Source organism: Chiloscyllium punctatum, chromosome 7 (assembly GCF_047496795.1).
Source record: "Chiloscyllium punctatum isolate Juve2018m chromosome 7, sChiPun1.3, whole genome shotgun sequence".
Taxonomy (NCBI): domain Eukaryota; kingdom Metazoa; phylum Chordata; class Chondrichthyes; order Orectolobiformes; family Hemiscylliidae; genus Chiloscyllium; species Chiloscyllium punctatum.
The window spans coordinates 106,038,003-106,062,097 of NC_092745.1; the positions used below are offsets into that span (position 1 = coordinate 106,038,003).

The 24,095-nt window shown below is 40.4% G+C and overlaps 1 protein-coding gene across 21 annotated transcripts in view; it reads right to left on the reverse strand.

Annotated features, from left to right (window-relative positions):
* ptprfa (protein tyrosine phosphatase receptor type Fa) overlaps window positions 1-24,095 on the reverse strand; it is a 440,327-nt gene that overhangs the window by 290,398 nt on the left and 125,834 nt on the right. For all 21 annotated transcript variants that reach the window (XM_072574526.1, XM_072574516.1, XM_072574533.1 and 18 more), the window contains exon 2: window positions 8,154-8,306. In XM_072574526.1, coding sequence (XP_072430627.1) covers window positions 8,154-8,229 — 76 coding nt within the window. In that variant the 5' untranslated portion in view covers window positions 8,230-8,306. The remainder of the gene's footprint in view (window positions 1-8,153; window positions 8,307-24,095) is intronic.

Sequence of the window (24,095 nt, forward strand, 5' to 3'; positions counted from 1 at the left end):
GCTCTGCATTCTGTCTATGTTGCACTGCAGCCTGCAGTAGTCCTTTATACTATCGACGGCACCTCCAACCTTAGCGTCATCTGCAAATTTACTAACCCAGCCCTCAACCTCCTCATCCAAGTCATTTATAAAAACTACAAAGAGCAGAGGCCCAAGAACAATGCCCTGTGGGACCCCACTCAACACTGACCTCCAGGCAGAATACTTCCCATCTACAACCACTCTCTGCCTTCTGTCAGCCAGCCAATTCTGAATCCAGAGAGACAAATCTCCCTGGTATCCCATACTTCCTGACTTTATGAATGAGCCTACCATGGGGAACCCTATCAAATTCCTTGCTGAAGTCCATACACCCCACATCCACTGCTCGACCATCGTCGACCTGTCTTGACACGTCCTCAAAGAACTCAATAAGATTTGTGAGGCATTACCTGCCCCTCACAAAGCTATGCTGACTGCCTTTAATCACACTATACTTTGCCAAATAGTCATAAATCCTATCCCTCAGAATTCTTTCCAAAACTTTGCTGACCACAGACATAAGACTGACTGGTCTATAATTGCCAGGGATTTCCCTATTATCCTTCTTGAAAAGAGGAACATTTGCCTCCTTCCAATCCTCCGGTACGACTCCTGTGGAGAGTGAGGAGGCAAACATCCTGGCCAGTAGCTTAGCAACCTCCTATCTCGCTTCCTGGAGCAGCCTTGGATAAATCTGATCTGGCCCTGGAGACTTAACAGTCTTAATGTTTTCCAAAATTTCTAGCACAAGAAATTCATCAATCTTGATCTGTATCCCAGCTCCTCTAAGTTTTCATTTACAACAAGTTCCCATGGTGAAAACCGAAGCAAGAAACTCATTTAGGGCTTCCCCTATCTGCTCAGACTCCATGCACAAGTTCCCTACGCTATCCCTGATCAGCCCTACCTTCTTCCTGTTCATTCTCTTATTCCTCACGTATGAGTAAAATGCCTTTGGGTTCTCCCTAATCCTTATTGCCAAGCCTTTTTCATGCCCCCTCCTGGCTCTCCTCAGACCAATTCTGAGCTCCTTTCTAGCTAGCCTGTAATCCTCTAAAGCTGTGCTAGATCCTTGCTTCCTCCACCTTACATAAGCTGCCTTCTTCCTTTTGACAAGAAATTTCTCTGTTCTCGTCATCCAAGGTTCCTTAATCTTACCCGTCTCGGAGGAACAAATTTGTGCATCACTCACAACAACTGCTCCTTAAATAGTCTCCACATGTCTGCTGTGCCCTTTCTGTGGAACAATTGCTCCCAGTCTGTACTTCCCAACTCCTGTCATAATTTCCTTTTCCCCAATTAAATATCTTCCCTCGGTAACTGCTCCTTTCACTCTCCAAGGCTATGCTAACTGTGAGGCAGTTGTGATCACTTTCACCAAAGTGCTCTCCCACTGCGAGATCTGACACCTGTCCTGGCTCATTGCAGAGCACCAAATCCAAAATGGCCTCTCCCCTCGTCGGTTTGTCTACATACTGAGTAAGGAAACCTTCCTGAACACACCTGACAAAAATGGCTCCATCCAAACCATCTGCACTTAGGAGGTTCCAGTCGATATTGGGTAAGTTGAAATCACCCATAACAACAACCCTGCTACTTTTGCATTTTTCCAGAATCTGCCTGCCTATGAGATCATCAATCTCTCTACTGGTGGTCTGTAGAAAACCCCCAATGCGGTGGCTGTTCCCTTGCTGTTCCTAACTTCCACCCATACTGACTCAGTAGACAAACCTTCCTCAACAACCTTCATTTCTGTAGCTGTGATGCACCCTCCTCATTTTCCACCCTCCCTGTTCTTTTTAAATGTTCTAAACCCTGGAACATCAAGCAACTATTCCTGCCCCTGTGAAACCCACGTCTCTGTTATGGTCACAACATCGTAGCCCCAAGTACTGATCCATGCTTTAAGTTCGTCACTTTTATTTTGGACACTCCTTGCATTAAAGCAGACACACTTTAACCGATCCCTTTGTTTCATCGCATGAGAAACCTTCCTGATCGATTGAATATATCCTGTCACTGTCCCACCTGCAACTGATCCCCTCTCAGACATGTGGCTCTGATTCCCACTTCCCTGCCAAACTAGCTTAAACCCTCCCGAACAGCATGAGCAAATCTCCCACCCAGGACAGCTGTGCCCCTCCAGTTCAGGTGCAACCCGTCCTTCACGTACAGGTCCCACCTTCCCCTTAAGGTATCCCAAGGGTCTAGGAATCTGAAGCCCTCACTCCTGCAACAGCCTCTCGGCCACGTGTTAAGCTGCATTCGCTGACTGTTCCTCATCTCACTATCTCGTGGCACCGGTAGCAAACCTGAGATCACTACTCTACTCGTCCTGCTTTTCAGCTTCCAACCTAACTTTCTGCAGTTACTTTTCAGATCCTCAATCCTTTTCCTGGCTATATCATTGGTGCCAATATGTACCGCTATTTCTGGCTGCTCACCCTCCCCCCTTCAGAATCTTGTAAATCCAATCGGCGATATCCCGGACCCTGGCACCAGGGAGGCAACATACCTTCCAGGAGTCCTGTTCCTAACCACTAAATCTCCTGTCAATCTGTCTAACTATTGAGTCCCCTAACACTAGTGCTTTTCTATTTACCCCCCTTCCCTTCTGAGCCACAGTGCCAGGCTCAGAGCCAGAGACCTGACAACTATGGCTTTCTCCTGGTAGGCTGTCCCCACCAGCAGTATCCAAAACGGTATATTTATTGAGGTGGTTATTATTTGAGGTGGCTTGCCACTGCCAACTTACATGGATGAAGGATCAAAAAGCAAGGTGCCAAGAGGACATGCAAGACACAGTTAGGTGATGACCAGGACTAGCAACTGGCTAGCTGCAGCTGCCAGATACTCACTCTGGCTTACAAGCTCTGAATGTGCACCACTGAGTTTTTTCTAGGGAAGGGGAGAATTGGAAATGGCTATTAAATAAGGTTTGTTAGGCTATTAGTGACATGCGCAGATATATTAGCAAGATTCTAAGTCACCATTTAAAGCTAAGGGAACAATGGAAATATTTACTCTATGTGAGACTCTGATTTATTAATTCTCACATATTTTCCCATCTGTCGTTCCACTGTCCATGCCACATTAGGGAGGGGAAAATTCCATTCGATGTGTCTTGAGTCTTCAATACACACACACACACATCATCACAAACTGTTGAATCAACTGATGGGTGAGGGGTGGTAAGAGGGCCAGTGCCCAAATTAGGTGATAAAGATTTATTCTTAAAATAAAAGAGCTGTTCCCTCTGTTAAAAATACATTCATGTGCACAAACTGCTTATGATAGTCCATCAACACTAACTTACTAAATTCACTCAAGAGAGTGGTGCAGCACCAGAAAACAATTGTGAAATTGAAGCTGGCTATAATCGCAGGTCTGTTACCTTCATTAGATCAGAATATTGTCTTTGACAAGATATTGCTGCATTGTTACATTTAAGTCATAACTTTACGTGCATTTTCTTAAGCTGTAAAATATTTATGTGAACACATTCAGTCCATTTTAGTGTAGCACTTTCAGGTGTCCTGTATCATCTTTTTATTGGGTCTCCTGTTCACCATTTAAGTTGCTCCTGATGTCTTAATTTCCTGCATTAATAGTGCTGTCATGAATAATTAAACAATACATTTGCTTTTTGCTGTTAGACCAAAGTTATAAATCAAAGGTGGAAGCTCCTGTTCTCTCTCAGTTACAAAGCCACTTCAACACAGCCTGTATTTTCATGATATACAGGTTGACAGTTGATTGCTTTATGACATTATAATGTTGCAATATTTTCATATTCTGGGCCAGTTTAAGTTTCCATTTCTTTAGATCCAAAAGAAGCAATTCAGAGCTACAAGCCTCTATCTTTTTAACTCAATACCCATGGAATGGACTGGAGGGGCATGTCTTATGAAGAAAGGTTCAGGGAGCTAGGGCTTTTGTCATTGCAGCAAAGAATCAGATACATTAGGGACATATGAACGACTCTTGGATAGCCATCTGGATGATAGTAAAATGTAGGGTATGTAGGTTAGTTTAATCTTAAAGAAGGACAAAATGTCGGCACAACATCCAGTGCCGAAAGGTCTGTACTGTACTGTGAACAGCAAAGAAGGATGAGAGGTGACTTGATAGAGGTGTACAAAATGATAAGAGGCACAGATAGGGTGGATAGTCAGACACTTTTCCCCAGGGTAGAAGTGGCTATCAGAAGGGGGCATAATTTTAAGGTGATTGGAGGAAGGTTTAGGGGAGATGTCTAAGGTCGGTTCTTTACAGAGATACTGGTGGGTGTATGGATAGCACTGCCAGCAGTGGTAGTAGAATCAGATACGTCTGTCTGTACCATGGACTAGAGAATCCCTGAACAAAATTGATCTCTTGGAACCCGACGTACCCTCATTGCATTAGAGCCAGTCTCAATACCAGAAACTTGGCTGTTCGTGCTATGTTCCCCATAGAATCCATCACCCCCTACTTTTTCCAAAACAGCATACTTGTTTGAAATGGATATAGCCACAGAAGACTCCTGCACGAGCTACCTACCTCTTTTACCCTTCCAGGAGTTAACCTATCTATGTGACTGAGACTTTCCCCTCAGCGCATAACTGCCATCCATCACATACTGTTGCTGTTGCAAATTCCTCATTGCTTCTAACTCTCTCCAACCAATCCACTCGATCTGATAAGATTCGCAACCAACAGCATTTATTGCAGATATAATCCGCAGTAACCCTTAAACTCTCTTTCAACTCCCACATCTGACAAGAAGCACATATCACTCTACTAAAGACCATTTTTGCTCCTTCACAATCTACAGCAAATAACACCATCTTATTCCTTGACAAAAACTGTCTCAGGTTAAATTAATAGTTGTGGCTTATATTTTAAGTTTAATCAAGAGACATATCTCAAAAAACATATAATCGAGAAACAACCCACTCTACTCACTACTGCAGACTTTCTGTAGGGGACACTTAAAACAATTCACTTATCTGATTCTGTGCTGTCTACTTCCCCCAAACAGTTCCTCCAAAATCAGTTGAGAATTTCACTGTTTGTTAATTTTCCAAGGTGCACTCTGATGTCCAGCGATACATGAATTCAAAGGCAGTAACTGTGCAGGTACACTGTGGTGTCAGTTTCTTTCTCTTCTCTCTCTCTCTCTCTCTTGCACTAACCTCACCATGTGCCTCCTTTGTTTGTTCTTTTCCCTTTTAAAACTGCTGTTGTTTTGACTTTTTTTTTCCAAAGTTCCAAAACAATGCAACAGCATATAAAACAGTAATTGCTGCTCCTGGAATTCGAGGAAATCACATCCAGCACCTAAAATACCTCAATAAAGGAGCAGCTGTTACAGCCAGAAATTTTTCCCATCCTCCATCTTGGATTACCCAGAATCCAAATTACTTTAATTAAAAATTGTTTCCACAATTTCCAGTATCACAAATTCAATTCTAATTATGGCTTTCATTCTCAGAATCACAGAATTATTAGTGCACAGGGAGATCATTGAGCCCATCACACCTGCACTGGCGTTTTTCCTAGGCCAGGTCTATTTTGAAGTGTCTATTCAAGTCCCATATCTTTGCTCACCATTTCTATGCAGAAAACCATCCAATGCCCTCTTGAATGTCTCAATGGAACCTGCCTCTGGTACATTTCCAAGCAGCATATTCCCTAACAACCCACTGTGTGAAAAAGCTTAAGCTTTGTTTGCATTTCACTTTAAATCTGTGCCCTATGCAAATGTTCTAGTTTCTTTTACAAGCATAAACACCTTCGACCTATCTAATCTGTCCAGCCCGCTCATTCATGGCACTATAAAATTTACATTTATAGAAAACAAGACCCAAACTGAATCCTCTAACTTGGTTTTAATAGTTGTATGATGAGTAGAAGGATGAGAAGTAGAATGCGCTGGCTCCTTTCTTTCTAGTTCAGTTGCTCTGAATAGCCTTTCGGATATGAAATATGTGATTACTCCAATTGGAAGCTACAAACATTTAGAACTACTTCTAGCTCCTGTACTAACTCCACAGAGGTCAAATTGGCTGAACTGTGATGCTGGTGACCTCAGAGGTTTGGATGTGGTTTCAAAATATGATGACTTTTTTTTAAACAAAAATGTTCTGTGAAATAACTCCACAGATGCTGGCACAGTCCTTGACACTGACCCAGTTCTCTCAGAGCCATCCCTTAGAGAACCTCTAATACTCCTACTTATATCTATCAGCTAGGGCTCCCTGATTGGACTGGATAACAGCTCCAATCAAGGAACTCATATTGTATCATGTCACCTGGCTGATCTCATGACAATCACTACAACTCCTTCGTTAATAAATTAACAGATCACTTTAAATTCCCAAGAATTTAACTGAAAGCTAATCTAAGACCAAATATGGCACAGCTCAATAATTGGATTCATGAAAATTTACTCATTGTTAGTTGTAATTAAAAAGGGAATCGAAAAACAAGTTAAAATCACTACAATTCAGTACCAGAATGTAAACACTTTTTCTTCTTTTTGACATACCACCACCACCCTTCATAGGTTACACACAAAGATTTACATATTCACAAGGTGAACATATTCCAGAAAGAAAAAAGAAAACTAAATTTCAATAAGATGTATAAAATGACAAAATAAAGCATTTCCTAATTTAGGTCATATGAATGCCTTTCCACTGAGGATTAATAGCTCAATCTGGATAAAATATCAATCTATCAAAAACCTTGAGATGTCCCTACCTGACCAGCATTAAGAAAGGTACATATGAAATTTATGCTTTGCATTTGTACCTTAGTTTGGCCAATTTCTTTTTGTAAAGTAACACAATCAGATTAGACAGGCCATTGGAAAGAGGCTGTCAGTAATAAATGCTATAATCTGTCACTAATATAAGAGTTGACCTTGCTTAACATTTTTCTTGCTGTTCCCAGTTCCCATCAAGTGAATGCCTGAAAAATCTTGTCCACAATAATTTAGTAGTTAAATACACAAACGAAAAGTAAATGGATCTTAAAAACTCTCACAGCAAATTTTGAACATCTCTTTTTGTTTGAAGAAGACAGAAATATATTTAATGCAAACCTTTTGGATTATTTCAGAGTTTGTGGGTATTTAGTTTTATAAATCGACAACTATGCTTGGTATCATATGAAATTTATAAAACAGAAAAAATACTCACTCAGATGAGAATTATTTAAACTTGCCTGCTTTGCTTATACTTTGTTAGTTTGGAATGTTGTTCAATTTGTACCACTGTAATCTGAAAATCCACTATACAAATTGCAGTTAACATCTGCCATTCTGTACCCCGATGTCAACTTGTTTCCCCTCATTCTCAGTCAAAGCAAAACGCTGAGAGACACAGAGTAGTTTCACCTCTTTTATCTTTATTCTGAGCCCTGAAGGGAGAGAGAATGATTGCCCATGTGCAAAAGGACATGAGTTCACGGTCTTGTCTGGAACAGCAGTTTCTCAATGAACTATATATAGTCATTTTAAGGGAGGAGCATCCAAATAAGGCAACATACATATTAATTGAGTGACCGTTACAATCAACGAGTATCAATAGTAAAGATTAAGCCATCAGCTGTTACACAATGAATAAATGACTTTACATAATGCATACTTTTCATATTTTTAAACTGACCTCACATACTGAATGCTACCTCATTTGTTAAATGGCTCTACATAATGAATGCTTTTTCACCCTGTTAACCCATTACTCTTGCGTCCAGCACCCCATTGTTAACGGCAAGTTCCTATCTGAACTGAGTCATGCTCAGCTGAACCTCATTTCACAAAACTTAGAATTTAATTCTTTCCCTGCCTGCTTATACACATTCTCACCAATACCAATATAGTCCAAAGGGTATATTATACTGAATATGGGTTATAATCTAAAGGGTATATTAAACCCGTTGGACTATAACCTGGTGATGTGTGATTTTTGACTCTGTTCAATCCAGTCCAACACCAGCATCTCAACATCATTCATGTTCCTTCCAGGTTCATTAATTTCAACTTTTATTCATATTTATCAATCCTCTACATTCAAACAAATTCACACATACCAAGACAGTTTAAAGAAGAAAAATAGGAAGGGCCTTTTAATGACTATACTCACAATCTGCTTGGATGTATTTTGCCAGATAGCCCAGGATCACCATGAATGGTAGCGCTGTCCAGCACTGAAGTACCATATTCCAGAGTGGCTGTAGTCCTGTAACTCAAGTCCAGATACCAATCCTCCCAGTTGTTGATCGTCAAATATTCATACCTGTATGTAAAAATATTATAGGTTTATTAAAATTTAATTCTGATTACTGATTATCAAATAGTCAAGAGTATTTCCTTTCAGTTGTGGTAATTTACAGGCCAAAGCCAAGATCTTCAGGAATTATAACACACCCTTCTTGCTCAATAATCTCTCTGAATTGTAGCAGTTATTACAAAACACAAATTTATGATATTTTGAACCCAAGTGTCAAATTAATGTGGAAACTGGACTTTAGTTGGTATAGTTCATTCAACATAAATCTCAACTCGTTAAAATGCAAATTTTGCAGCACTGAGTTTTCATTTGGAATCATGGTGATGGAAATACACATCAATGTGTTAATAACTTGGTAGGTTCATCCACTTTTAGAAATGATGTTTGGTAAATTCTGGACATGTTCCAGATCCATGAAGCATAAAATAAACACTGAAGTGAAGGACTTGCTGCTCAAACAAAAATAAGTCATTCATTCATTGGTTACCATCTCAGGTTATCAATCATATTCCTATCTTTCAATTTCCAACTTTCTAAACTTGGAAATGCAATTCACTTTTTTCCTGACCCACATTCGTTTTTCCTTATCAGTCATTTCTAACTGATCTACCAGATTGAGCGCTTCAATTACGAAAAGATAATGAAGAAGCAACTTTAATAAATTTCAAAAGTTTTCTTTTGATTTCTCTGGACTCGACATAAAACCTAACCTTCTTTTCACAAATGTATTAATTCATGAAATGTTAGTGTTCCTGGCAGTGCCAGCATGTACTGACCATCCCCAACTGCCGTCAATGTTGCTTCCAGAACTTCTGCATTCCAAGCAGTGAAGTAGGAAGTACTAGGACTTGATCTAAAGGAACAATAATATCATTGCAACGTAGAGATAAAGAAACAGAATTATAGAAACTAAGAGCAGGAGTACATCATTTGGCCCTTTGAGCCTGTTCTGCAAATCAATATGATCATGATGATCCTCTACTTCAAAGTCTCATTCCCATTTTCTCTTCATATCACTTGATGCCTTTAAAATCTAAAAGGCTATCAGTCAGTTTCTTGAATATACTCAGTGAGCCAATCAGCCTTCTGTTTTGGAAAATTACACAGGTGGACCAGGTTGAACAGGATGAAGTGGAACTTGGATGGAATGTTAAACTAATGTGCCTACCAAGCTAATCCCTCCAGATGATAGAGACCATGGTTGAGGGCAGTGCCAACTGATTGCTTTGTCCTCATTGGGGTTGGGTTTCTTCAGTGTTGTTGAACCTTATTGCAGTGAAATCTTCATTTTTAGTTCTATCATTTCCAGGCTAACAATAGAACAGCATTCAAGGTCTAAATGCTTATTATCGACAGCCTCTCCTAATATTTCAACAACTCAGAAACCAAATGGTTTCCTATTCTGGAGGAAGTAAAGCAATTTGTGAGGAAAACATTAGGAAAATACAAGTCTGTCAACAAAACACTTCCAAATTGCAGAACTATATTATAAGTGTGTAAGTTAGCTCGCTGAGCTTCAAGGTTTATTTTCAGACATTTCGTCACCATACTAGGTAACATCATCAATGAGTGTCTCTGGTGAAGTGCTGGTGGTATGGCTGGCCTCTCTATTTATAGATCTTGGTTTTGTCAGGTGGGTGATGTCATCTCCGGTTCTTTTTTTTTCAAGGGAAGGTAGGTAGAGTCTAAATCGATGTGTTTATTGATGGAGTTCTGATTAGAATGCTATGCCTCTAAGAATTCTTGTGTGTGTCTTTGTTTTGCCTGTCCTAGGATGTGTGTGTTGTCCCAGTCAAAGTGGTGTCCTTCTTTGTCTGTATGTATAGAAACTAGTGATAGTGGGCCATGTCTTTTGGTGGCCAGTTGGTGTTCATGTTTCCTGGTGGCAAGTTTCCTGCCAGTTTGTCCAATGTAGTGTTTTTTACAGTTCCTGCAAGGTATCTTGTAAATGATGTTAGTTTTGCTGCTGTATCTAATGGATCCTTTAGGTTCATAAGTCGCTGTTTACGTGTGTTGGTAGGTTTGTGGGCTACCTTGATTTCAAGGGGTCTGAGAAGTCTGGAAGTCATTTCTGATATGTCTTTGATGTAAGATAATATGGCTTTAGTTTTTGGTTGCGTTGGGTCTGCATGTTTGGACTTGTTTCTGAGGAATCGGCGACTATGTTTATTGGGTACTAGTTTTTCTTGAAAATGCTGTATAGTTATTTTTCTTCTGCTTTTTGTAGTTCTTTGGGTGCTGCAGTGTGATGTAGCTCGTCGAAATAATGTCTTGATGCAGCTCCGTTTGTGGATGTTGAGATGATTGCTTCTGAAGTTAAGTATTTGGTCCGTTTGTGTTGTTTTTCTGTAGACGCTGGTTTGAAACTCTGTTAACTGTACGTTCAACTGTCACATCTAGGAATATTGTCTTTCTCCGCCTTTTTGTGAAATTGTTGATGGTGTTGGTATGTTTCCTCTAATTTGTTCTGTTTTGTGATGACAGAACAAATTAGACGTAGCGAATCCAAAGCTTAGGTTGGATAGATGGGAGGGCAGCTTGTTCAAGTCTCTGCAAACCTGCTTCCGCTATGAGCCCTGATATTGGTGATCCCACAGGTGTTCCATCACCTTGTTTGTAGGTTTTGTTATTGAATGTGAAGTGGGTGGTGAGGCACAGGTCCACTAGCTTGAGGATGTTGTCTTTGCTGATTAAGTTGATGCTGTCTGGTGTTTGTGGTCCTGGTTTTCCTAGTAGTGATGCCAATGTTTCTATGACCAGACTATTCAGATCTCTTGGCAGCAGGAGTAACAACTCTAATCAAGAAGGACTCTCGTGTGTTGTTAAGGTAAGGCTTTTCAATTTATACTTATTGTGTATCGTGTGATTGATTAAAAGTTTAAATTGGTTAATTGAATAAGATCGTAGCAGAAAAGTACGAGAAATTATTTAATACATAAATACACATAATTTAAAAAGTAGCAATGGCTGGACAGGTGATGTGCTGTAACTGTATGATGTGGAAGCTGCCTGATCCCATTGTGAACAGCAGTGACCACATCTGCAGAAAGTGTTGGTTGCTGGAAGAACTCAGGATCAGAATTGATGATCTGGAATCTGAGCTTCAGACAATGTGGCACATCCGGGAGGGGGAGAGTTACCTGGACACTTTGTTTCAGGAGGCAGTCACATCCAGGAGATTAAGTAATTCAAATTCAGTAAGTGTTCAGGGACAACAGGGTGTGACTGTAAGTGAGGCAGGTAGGGGGATTCTGAGTTCAGAAGTACAGGAGCCTCAGCCCTTGACCTTGTCCAACAGGTATGAGACTCCCTGTACGATGATGGAAAGGGCTGTGGACAGAATGAACCAGCTGACAACAACACCATGGTGCAAAAGGCCATTCAAAAAGAGGGGGAAACAAAAAGGCAAGTAGTTGTTATGGGGGATTCTATAATTAAGGGGACAGATAGTATCATTTGCAAGCTGGAACGGGACAGGGTGCCAGGGTGCAGGACATCACCGACCAGCTTGAAAGGATATTGGAGCAGGAGGGGGAGGATCCAGTTGTTGTGGTCCACATTGGGACTAACAACATTGGCAAGGCTAGGAAGAAGGACCTGTTGGGGCTTATCAAGCACTAGGAAGGAAACTGAAGTACGATCCTCAGATTAGGAATAAGAAAGTTAGGGAAGTAAATACATGGCTCATGGATTGATATGGGAAAGAGGTATTACATTTCATGTGGCATTGACATCACCTTTGGCACCCGGGGGAATCTGTACCATTGGGACAGTCTCCACCTAAACCCATCTGGAACCAGTGTTCCAGCAAAAAGAATAAACAGGGCGGTCAGTAGGACTTTAAACTTCTGAGTCGGGGAGAAGGGAAAGCAAAAACGACAGGGAGTATGGAGTTAAATGGAAAGACAAGCAGCAGGATAGCATGTGTGCAGGTGGGTTTAAGCTTGAGGCAGACTAGGAATGCAGCAAAAAGGAAGGATAACCGAGCAAATGTGAGGTATTGCATTTTGGAAAAAAGAATACAGGCATGGGGACTATTTTCTACAAGATGAGAAAATTCATAAAGCCGAAATACAAAGGACTGCTCCCAGCCCAGTTATACTCTCTTCCACCCTTTTCTTTGGCAGAAGATATACAAGTTTGAATAAACATACATACAGATTTAAGAACAGCTTCTTCCCCGCTGTTATCATACTTTTACATGGACTTCTCAAATGCTAACTATAATCTCTCTCTCTCTCTCTGCACTTTCAATGCGGCTATAAAACTGTATTCTGCACTCTGTTCTTCAACCCTGACACACTTTGTATGGTATGATCTGACTGTATAACAAGTGAAACAACTTTCCACTGTATCTTGGTACATGTAATAACACTGAATCAATCATTTAATCAATCATACTTCAGCTGAAGCAAGGACTGTATCAGGTAATGTAATAGAGGTGAAAAGAGGCAAAATAAATGCCTGAAAGCATTTTATTTTAAAACCTACAAATAAGACAGGATAAAATGCATTCCAACTTTGTGAACATTTAAAATCAGTCAAAGGACCAAGTTACCAGCATTGGAGGGACTCAATAAGAAAAGGAAAGTCCTCTCAGACTTAATTTTTAAAAATCAATCCCTTTCAATTTGCAAACAATGAAACTGGCTTTCTGAATTTATTTTCAGCAAGGGCTTTGCAATACTGATAATACGAATAACCAGAAATATAATGCCACAGTAAATTCAATCAATGATTAATGTTTGGAAATAATCATGAAAAAGAAATCAAGGAGTACTCATATCTTTTTGGAACCTACGTAGTTATAATGAAGGCAATTAAAACTAAATGTCTTAGGTAACCCTAGAAAGATTTGAATAATTGAACACAGCAAAGTAGGGATAACAAACTACATTTAAAGTCTTTCTGGAAAAAAGGTCCCATTTTGAAGTATTATTTTTGGCACTGTGCCTTCAAAAAATCCTCAATGAACTCAGAAAATAAATTCAGAAAAGACAAAAAGATAAAGTGCTGTAATTTCTTAAGATAAGGCTTTGGAATTACCTTGTGTTCACTGAAAATATGGAGTAGATTTGTGGAAATGGCTCATTACATAAGCACTAAATTCCTGATCAATGAACTATTTTTTAAAAAGTGCTGAATAAAGATCTTTTAGAGAACAAAAGTTGAAGCTGTGCCGATATTATACAAACACAGGTTACGGAGTTTTGCAGAATACATTCATTCACTCTTGTGCTTCTGGAAACTTGCCAACTTTATGGCCGTAAGAGATGAAGTCCAGAAAAAATGTGGTGCGAAAACAATGGGCAAAATTGTAACCTATGAGCTATTTCTAACTAACTGGTCTGGGAGAACATTTTTTCATGGATGCATGAATTATCTTATTTGAGCTAGTTAATTGTACTCTTTTGCATAATTAGTTGGAATGTCTATTGTATTATTTTCAGATGCATCTCTATCCTTTAGTTATTTTTATACCTTCCACTGAAAATGGTACAAAAAAATGACAAAAGAAAAATCTATCCATGCACTGTTCTTGCATATAAAACCAGTGTGTCTATTTCTTATTCCTTTAACACTTGTCTATAAAATTCAACTAAAACAACATAATGATCAAGCAGATTTATAAAACTGCAGCTGATCTACACAAAAATGAACACGTGCTTCATTAATGTACTTAGTTAAGGTGGATAAAATTGTAAGCCTGACATGAAGGAGTTCAGGCTCTCTGCCTGCATTTCTGATGAAGGGCTTTTGCCTGAAACGTCGATTTTACTGCTCCTCGGATGCTGCCTGCATACTGTGCTCTTCCAGCACCACTAATCCAGAACGAAGGAGTTCAGCCAGCCTACTTGCAATGCTCTTAATGATTTTATCCAGACTACTGATTTTCATTTAAAAACAATGAGAACCCTTAACATGACCACCTTGGAGGAACAAAAAAATCAATGAATTTTAGCATGTGGGGGAAAGCCATTTGCTCCACAGTAAGGAAAAAAGCCAGGTATTCAAAATTTGCCACTTTGTCAGAAAAGGAAACATTGAAATCTCCAATTGTTGAGAACAAGAAATCAAAAGTTCTTAATCCAATGTTTTCAATGAAGTCCTCACCTAAACTCCAAAAAACAGAAACTGCTGGAGAGACACAGCAGGTCTGGCAGCATCTGCAGAGACAAAACAGTTAACATTTGGAGTCTAGTCACCCTTCATCAGAACTGAGCCACAACTAAACTGAAATTATATCCTTAATAGATTATTCAGTGTTTGACTAGAACAAATGTTTCAATAGGAACAAAAACATGCCTACAAATGAGCATTTCAGGTCTTCTATCCCAATGTTTGAGTTTGAGATCTCAGCTTTCAAATGGGTGAGGTACTGCATTTGAATATTAGAGTACAGCACTGAGGGGCAATGTGTACATAGAAAAGAATGTCGCATGACACAATTAATTAAACAACCAAAAGGGCAATGCTGCATGAAGAATTGAAGATGTTCTGATGGATACAGTCAACACAAAGGCATATTTGAATACTGCTACCAGGCATCAATGTATGTGTTTTAACAGATCCATTAAAAATCATGAGCTGCAATTACGCCTGAAGAGAAACCTGACCAATGTTACAATGACTGTGTTTTTTTAAAAATGTAATTATACCAATATAATTATACTATTGATCAATGTGTATAAAAATTCAAATACGATACATCTTTTCCATGTTATGTGAATATCCGTCTCAGCTGCGCACCCTTTTTACAAGCCCATAGAATTGAATTGCATGGTCACAACTGACTCCCAATGCATTGCTACCTCAAGTCTACATGACCTGTTCTGGATCCAGTGGTGCCTTCCCCTCAAAGGTTGCAGACAAACCCTTAGTAAGATAATAGCAACTTGTTAACAGGCTTAACTGATCACTGCTCAGAAGACAGCGAGTTACCACAAAAATTGTTGACCATCGCACATATTCCCTTTGAAAGTGGCATCAAAGAAAGGAAGATACTTTCAATATCTTTGAGCCCTCATTATTTGTACTCAGGTCCCTGTGTGTTGGCTGGAGTCTTTGCTAAATAAGAAACTGCACATCAATGCAATCCACTCACTTCTAATGTTACAATTATGCAGAAGAAAGCAATTTGTTTCTATTGCCCATCTAATGTACATTATCATTAATGCATCTACTGTGCCCAGATTTCATGAGAAATTGCAACATAAACAGGACAGAATTACATTTTAACAAGGACCAACTGTCCATCTCAGTTCTACAGAGATCTACATTTTATCAGTGCATAAAAGAATGAGCGAATTATTTAATGACATACTGGCATTTAAAAATTAAATGGCTGGTGACAGATGGGAAGCTTTGTCCTCTGCCTGCTGTTCACAAACAGGCCGATAAACAGTTTTATATCATGGACAATTGGGACTCCTTCACTGCATCTTTTACTACTTTACTCAGGTACTAATAAGAATCACTCAACAAGAGAGCTCACGCAATCATATCTGTCTACACATATCCTGATTTGGAGATGCCGGTGTTGGACTGGGGTGTACACAACACCAGTGAAACTATCACGGTATTCTAACAGATGAAAGGCTGACAATCAATTTTTCAATGTATAATTTCAGTTACATCACACTGTAAAGTCTGTGTTAGAATTGAGCCCTCCACTACCACCTAATGTAGGAACGACGCTCCGAAAGCTAGTGTGCTTCCAATTAAACCTGTTGGACTATAACCTGGTGTTGTGTGATTTTTAACTTGTACACATATCCTGCCAGTGCGAGGTCAACATTGCAGCAATTCTACTTTCATGGTATTTAAAGGGACATCTTAAAAGAAAGTTTAGCTGCATTTTGGTATTTGTTGTTCTTTAGAATACAGCAGGCAATACAACGAGAAAAGGAATGCTAAGAGTTCAATACTGATCTTTGAATTAAACTCTTGGTTCATTACATTTCATTTTCCAGCATTTTTCAGCAGAAAGTTTTCACTTAATTTTCAGTTCAATTCAGTGGTAAACCTTAATTTCTGAGTCAGAATATTGAAAATTAAAAGCTTAATCCAGGATTTAGAATATGTAACCGGGGACGCTATCACTGCAGTAGTAAGGTATTATTTCTCAGAGGGATTATTCTTCAGGAGAAGAGCTGGCTGGATAGCTGGTTGACAATGCAGAGTGACAACAACAGTTTGAGCTCATTTCCCACACCGGTTGAGGCTGGCATGTGTGAGGATCTAGTTCTGCAAGATAATGGCAGAGTAGGGCTCCTGAGCCAGAGCCCATCTGCTCCGACTGCTTTTATTTTTCTTTCCATTTTCTTGTTTATTTTCTATCTTCTAGTTTTCTTACTTAGCTCTTGCGCTTGGATGGCATAGATGGTGGACTTTGCAGACCTCAAGTGAGCCCAGTGCAGATCTTGAGTGAGCCTAGCACATACCTCACGCTTTCTGAGAACTGGAGCCAGGGTGGAAGTGGCGGCGAGGCACTGATCAGTCTTAACGGATAGCGGCTGTGATGGTTAGCGATGAGGTGATGGCAGAGAATGATGGCAGCAGTGGCAGATGGCCACAGGGGATGCAGTCAGCAGCGATGTGGTGGTTTGAGCAGAAACCTAACAAGAGTTGGTGGAGCCTGGCATGCCAGGGCAGGTGAAAGAATGCCCACTGTGGGAGAGAGCAAGGCCTCTTCGGGAAACCCAGCTTGGAGCATCTGCAGCCCATAGCTCAAGAAAGGACTGTAATGCTTGACATTTTAAACTTTATTTCTTTATTTTTGTACTTTTGTGCTAAGAAGCTGAATTTTTATATTTTTTATTTGTCTATTCCTGTAACTAAGACTTCGTACCTAAGATGGCACCATGTGCGGTGACATTGTACACTTTTCACTGTACTCTTGTACCCTATACTTGAGTATGCATGACAACAAAACCTCGATCTAAAATGAAGTTCCCATCTTCGCAACCTTACTCCTCACCTGATAGTATAGTGACCCTCAGGTTAAGCTCAACATCAGTCGTCTGTTTCTCTCATAAAAGAGCAGCCTATGGTCCTCTGGGACTTTGGTGACTTGACCTTATTCAGGTAAGATGAAAGAAAGTATTTGCTTGTTTAGGTTGAAATAAAAGATTTCAAAATCACCTTTTAACTTCGCAACATTTATCACTCAATCAACAGTATCAAAACAGACTAATTAGTCTTTCATTTCACTGCAAGCTATATGATTTTTTTACCCCACATGATTTACTTCTAATTCAAATGATTTCTGAATTTCGACTAATAACAACTACCCACAGAGACATACACATAGCACAACTGTTCCAGTGACTAACCGCTTGAAGTGCATTCAGTGCACAGTGCATCCATTGCTGAACTACAATGGCAGTTGCACGTGCAACCAAGGTGCAGTATTGAAGTGCAGAAGTGTACCTTAACTAGATTAGAGAGGTATGAGGGTACTTCAAGGGCAACACATGTCAGATGTCAATGTCTGTGCATGTGGAGTGCATGAAGTGTGCCCTGAGATGTCAGTGCTTCGTATCTAACATGGAAATCCTTTGGAGCAAGCAACAAGTTACTTTATTCAGATAATTGGCCCGATCTCCATGTCAAGATTGCTCAATGGTTAGTTTGTTGGTGTGTTCAATAAGATAGGAAGCTGAATATTAATGAGGTAAGCTGAGCCCTTAATATGGCATCTAATCTTCCCTAACTGGCATTGTTGCTGGCTAGTGAGAAACTTAGCCCGCCATTCATCAAATACATAAAGGTTAGTGCAGAATGCTCCTAAAATCAAGATATGCCTCATCAAACATCCTGTCCTATTCTGACACAAATCTTGTCAATAGTCTATACTGCTCATACCCCTAAAAGATTCTGCCCCCATCCCCAGTTACTCAAGTGAAAACAATTGAAGCAATCATTCAAAGGTTTTACCATTGTCCAGCACTGTTGTGGAATTGTTTCCTTCCCATCAGTGAATATTCTTTTCATCCCAATCCCATATTTCTGGCAGACAGCCAACTGTAATTGCAAAATACTGCAAAGCTTCAGAAATGAAAGATGTGCTACCTTAGCCTTTTCAGCATTCATGTCTTGCTTAACTATGAAACGAAAAATGAAAATTCATTGACATTGCTATTAACAAAAGTTAGGGTCAGAATTCCTAATCTAACAATGAAATAAATATACAATTCATGATGTTTCTTCAACAATTACTCCAGCTCATGACATCCACTTCCATTGCAATACTGGCAAGATGGAAGAGAGAGGCTTTCAACAGGTAAAAAGAGAGAAATCAACAGAGTACAGAAACTGCAGGCCGGAACTTAAGAAAGTAATTAGGAGGGCACAGAGAGGACATGGTAAAATACTGGCAGATAAAATTAGGGCAAATCTAAAGATGTTCACAGTATAACAAGGGGAAAGGCATAACCAGGCAAAGAGTAGGGCCCATCAGGTGTTGTCCCAATTCCCTATCCCCGTATCAGTTGAAGCAAAACACTCAAACTCAATATGATTTTACCTCCTTCATCTTTATTCTGGGTCCTGGAGGGAGAGAGAACAATTGCCCATGTGCACAGAGACATGAGTTTTCAGTCTTCTATCAAACAGCAGTTTCTTAATGAATTATATAGTCATTTTACAGGAAGGAGCATCCAGATAAGGCAGCATAGATATTGATTGGGTGACTGTTACAATCAGCAAGTATCAACAGTAAAGATTAAGCCATCTGCTGTTACACCATGAATAACTGGCTTCACATAATGAATACTTTTCAAGTTATTAACTGACTTTACAAATTGAAAGCTTCTTCATCTTGTTAAATGGCTTTACATAATGAATGTTTTTCCACCTTATTAAACCACTACCCTTGCCTCCAGTACCTCATTGTTTACTGCAAGTTCTTATCTGATCTGAGTTGTGCTTAGCTGAACAATTGTTTCACAAAACTCAAAACTTTACTATTTCCTGACTGGCTCATACCTTATACACATTCTCACAGGGACCAATGCAGCAATCTGGACATGGAACTGGAGGCCAATGTTCGGCTGTTAAGCAAACAATTCAAATCTAACTTTACTTGGGAGAAAGAAGTATAGAGTTTGGGGAGAGGGATTGTGAAGTTCTTAAGCAGATTACTTTGGGACAGAGGAGGTTTTGGTGAACTTATCCCCAAGTGGACAAATCCCCAAACATTGGTGAGTTGCATCCTAAGCTGCTGTGGGAGGCATGGGAAGAAGTTATAGGGGCTCGGATTCAAATTTTTAATTCCTCTCTGGCCCCACCAAGGAAGTCCCAGAGGATTAGGGGATAGCAAATGTGGTTGCACTTTTTAAGAAGGATGTTAAAGATAAAGTGGAGAATTATAGACCAGTAAGACTCTCTTCAGGGGTCGGGAAACTATCGGAGGAAACTCTAAAGGAAAAAATTGGTGATATGAGGTTTGACCAGGAATACTCAACATGATTTTGTTGCTACTTTCTCCCCACCCCCATCCTCCTCCAGCTTATCTCTCCATGCTTCAGGCTCACAGCCTTTATTCCTGATAAAGGGCTTTTGCCCGAAACGTCGATTTCGAAGCTCCTTGGATGCTGCCTGAACTTCTGTGCTCTTCCAGCACCACTAATCCAGAATCTGGTTTCCAGCATCTGCAGTCATTGTTTTTACCCAGAAAGAAGTCATGCCTAACAAATTTGATTGAATATTTCAAAGAGGTGATCAGGTATGTATTTGGGTATTGCACTCAATGTAGTTTTTATGGATTTCAGCAAAGTCTTTGACAGTGTCCCCCCATGGGAGACTGATAAAGAAGATGAAAGTACATGGGATCCAGCACAGCATGGCAAGTTGGATCCACAATTGGCTTCGTGATATGAGACCATTTGTAGAAGATACTAGCATCCAATGGCTTACCACAGGTGTTGGGTCCCTTATTACTTATAATATATTAATGATAAATAGGTTTACAGATGTCATGAAAGTAGGTCAGGTGCTTACTAGTCAGGAAGAAGGTCTTAGCGACTGCAGGTAAATATAAAGAGGTAGGGGAAACAGGCAGATCACTAGCAGATGGAATTTAACCCTGAAAAGCGTGAAATGACACAGACTGGAAAGAAATAAGAAGACAAGGGAGAACTCAATGAATGTCAGGCTACTAAGTAGCTCAGAAGAAGAGATCCGCAGATCCCTGAAGGCAGCAGGGCAGATTAATAAGGTCACAAAGGACATTGCTTTTATTAGTTATAGCACAAGTCATATAAGCAGGGAGGTTATGTCAGAGCTTGACAAAACTTCAGTTTGCCCACAGCTGAAGTACTGTGTGCAGTTCTAATCGCCACACTAAAGAAAGGATGTCACAGCACTGGAAGGGATGCAGAGGAGATTCGTCAAGACATTGCCTGGGTTGAAATTAATCGCAATGAGGAGAGGCTGGATAAGCTTAGTTTATTCCTTTATAGCAGGGGACACTGATGGGGTGTACCTGATTGAGGTGTACAAAATTATGAGGGGCCTGACAGAGAGGATCAGAGGCAGCTGTTCCCCTTCATTTAAGAGTCAATAATGAGGGGACATAATTTTCAGATGAAGGGCAGGTGATTTAGGCATTCGAAAAAAAGTATTTTCACCCAGAGAGCGGTGGGAATCTGGAATGTACTGTCTGAGAGGATAGTAAAGGTGAGAATGCTCAGAACCTTTAAGAAGTATGGATAGGTACCTGGGACTTCAATGTTGTAGCCATTTCGGAAACATGCATAGAGCAGGGTAAGGAATGGATGTTGTAGGTTCCAGGGTTTAGATCTTTCATTAAGAACAAGCAAGGCAGTACAAGAGGGGGAGACGTGGCCTTGCTAGTCAAGGATAGTATAACGGTGGCTGAGAGAACTTTTGATGAGGACTCGTGGAGGTGTGGGCTGAGGTTAGAGAGGAGAGGTCACACTGTTTGGAGTTTTTTTATAGGCCTCCACAGAATTCCAGGGAGATGGAAGAGAGGATTAGCAAAGTTATTCTGGGTAGGAGTGAAAGGAACAGGGTGGTCATTACGGGGGACTTTAACTTCCCCAACATTGACTAGAAATGCTACACTGAAAATGTGTTGCTAGAAAAGCGCAGCAGGTCAGGCAGCATCCAAGGAGCAGGAGAACCGACGTTTCGGGCATGAGCCCTTCTTCAGGAATGAGGAAAGTGTGTCCAGTACGCTAAGATAAAAGGTAGGGAGGAGGGACTTGGGGGAGGGGTGTAGGAAATGCGAGAGGTGGAAGGAGGTCAAGGTGAGGGTGATAGGCCGGAGTGGGGGTGGGGGCGGAGAGGTCAGGAAGAAGATTGCCGGTTAGGAAGGCGGTGCTGAGTTTGAGGGATTTGACTGAGACAAGGTGGGGGGAGGGGGAAAGAGGAAACTGGAGAAATCGGAGTTCATCCCTTATGGTTGGAGGGTTCCTAGGCGGATGGTTCCACCTAGGAACCCTCCAACCACAAGGGATGAACTCAGATTTCTCCAGTTTCCAGCATCTGCAGTCCTCACTTTCTCCTAGAAATGCTAAACCTCTAGTATGTCGGAAATGCTATAACTCTAGTACATCAGATGGATCAGTTTTGTCCAATGTGTACAGGAGGGTTTCCTGACACAGAATGTCGAAGGGCCGACAAGAGGAGAGGCCACACTGGATCTGGTGCTTGATAATGAACCTGGCCAGGTGTTTGATTTAGTTGTAGGTGAGCACTTTGGAGAGAGTGACTATAAATCAGTTACGTTTAGTTTAGTGATGGAAAGGGATAGGTGCATGCCACAGGTCAAGAGTTATCGAAGGGGCAAGGGCAATTATAATGCGATTAGGCAAGAATTAGGATGCATAGAATGGGGTAGCAAAATGCAGGGGATGCAGACAATGGAAATGTGGAGCTGGTTTAAGGAACAGATATTGCGTGTCCTTGATAGGTATGTCCCTGTCAGGCAGAGAGGAAGTGATAAGGTAAGGAAACCGTGGTTTACAACAGAAGTTGTATCTCTTGTTACAAAAAGGAGGCGGCTTATATGGTGATGAAGCAAAATGGTTCAGATGAAGAGTTACAGATCAGCTAGGAAGGACTTAAAGAGGGAGTTATGAAGAGCAAAAGAGAGGACACAAGCAATCTTTAGCAAACAGAATAAAGAAGAACCCTAAAGCTTTCGATAAGTATGTGAGGAATAAAAGGATGATGAGGGTAGGAATAGGGCCAAAGACAGAAATGGGAAATTGAGTGTGGACCCTGTGCAGATCGGAGAGGTGCTAAAAGAACAGTTCTCATCGGTTTTCACTCAGGGAAAGGAGAATATTGTTGAGGAGAAGAATAAGAGATGAGATATTAGACTAGAAAGGATCGAGGTTAGTTACAAACAGGTGTTATCAATAGTTGCATCAAGGTCAGGTTGTGTCTCACAAACCTCACTGAGTTTTTTTGAGAAGGTGACCAAGCATGCAGATGAGGGTAGGGCAGTTGACGTGGTATACATGGACTTCAGTAAAGCCTTTGATAAGGTTCCACATGGTAGGCTGTCGGAGAAAATGCAGAGGCATGGAATTGAAGGTGATTTAGCAATTTGGATTAGAACCTGGCTTTCTGAAAAAAGGCAGCGAGTGGTGGTTGATGGAAAATATTCAGCATGGAGTCTGGTTACTCGTGGTGTGCCACAAGGATCTGTTTTGGGATCACCGCTGTTTGTCATTTTTATAAATGACTTAGACGCAGCCATAGGTGGATGGATTAGTAAATTTGCAGGTGACACTAAAATCGGTGGAGTAGTGGACAATGTGGAAGAATGTTACAGGTTGCAGGGGGACTTGGATAAACTGCAGAATTGGGCTGAGAGATGGCAAATGGAGTTCAATGCAGCTAAATGTGAGGTGATGCACTTTGGGAAGGCAGAGTACTGGGTCAATGGAAAGATTCTTGGTAGTGTGGAGAGGGAAAAAAAAGGAGAAAGTGAGGACTGCAGATGCTGGAGATCAGAGCTGAAAATATGTTGCTGGAAAAGCGCAGCAGGTCAGGCTGAAGAAGGGCTTATGCCCGAAACGTCGATTCTCCTGTTCCTTGAATGCTGCACAATTCCTTGAATTTCTAAGCACAACAGTTACTGATCTACTGCAGAAAACATATCTAATGAACATGAAAAATTAGTTAACACACTCAGTTTGTAATGTGAAAATATAAATGTTCACTCCCTCTGAAGAACCCGAAACACATACACAAACGCACACATACACCCACACCACTTTAGAGGAGAATAAAAACAATTTTATTAAGATTCACTTTAAAAACAAACATGTTTGACAATAATTGTTTGACTTGAAGACAAAAAACTTCAAGATGTCCATGTTACTGTCAATCTCACATTCTGCAGCACAAAGATAGACGATACTGAACAACATATGCATTTGCCTCTGGGGACCTATGCAGATGTAGTCAATCTGGAAATATAACAAAACTCTTCCAGAGGCTCCTGGGCCCCAGGTATTACACTGGATCCACAACAAAGGTTTGTTTTCAGAAACAGAAGAGCTAATCTGGGAAACTTCTTCCTTTCAGCATACTTCTCTCCAGTTAGTCCAAACAATATCCATATTAGAATCTGTTAGCTGACAATCATAAAGTAGGCAGGTGGTCATTTGTGCAGCAGACAAGTGACTACCTGAAATGTATTGATTAAAAAATGGTCAAATGTATTCTCATTAAACTATTTTTTAGAAACAAACATTCAACTATTTTTCAGGTGCATTCCAAGTACTGCACAATCTTTCAAACGCAAGCCCAGAG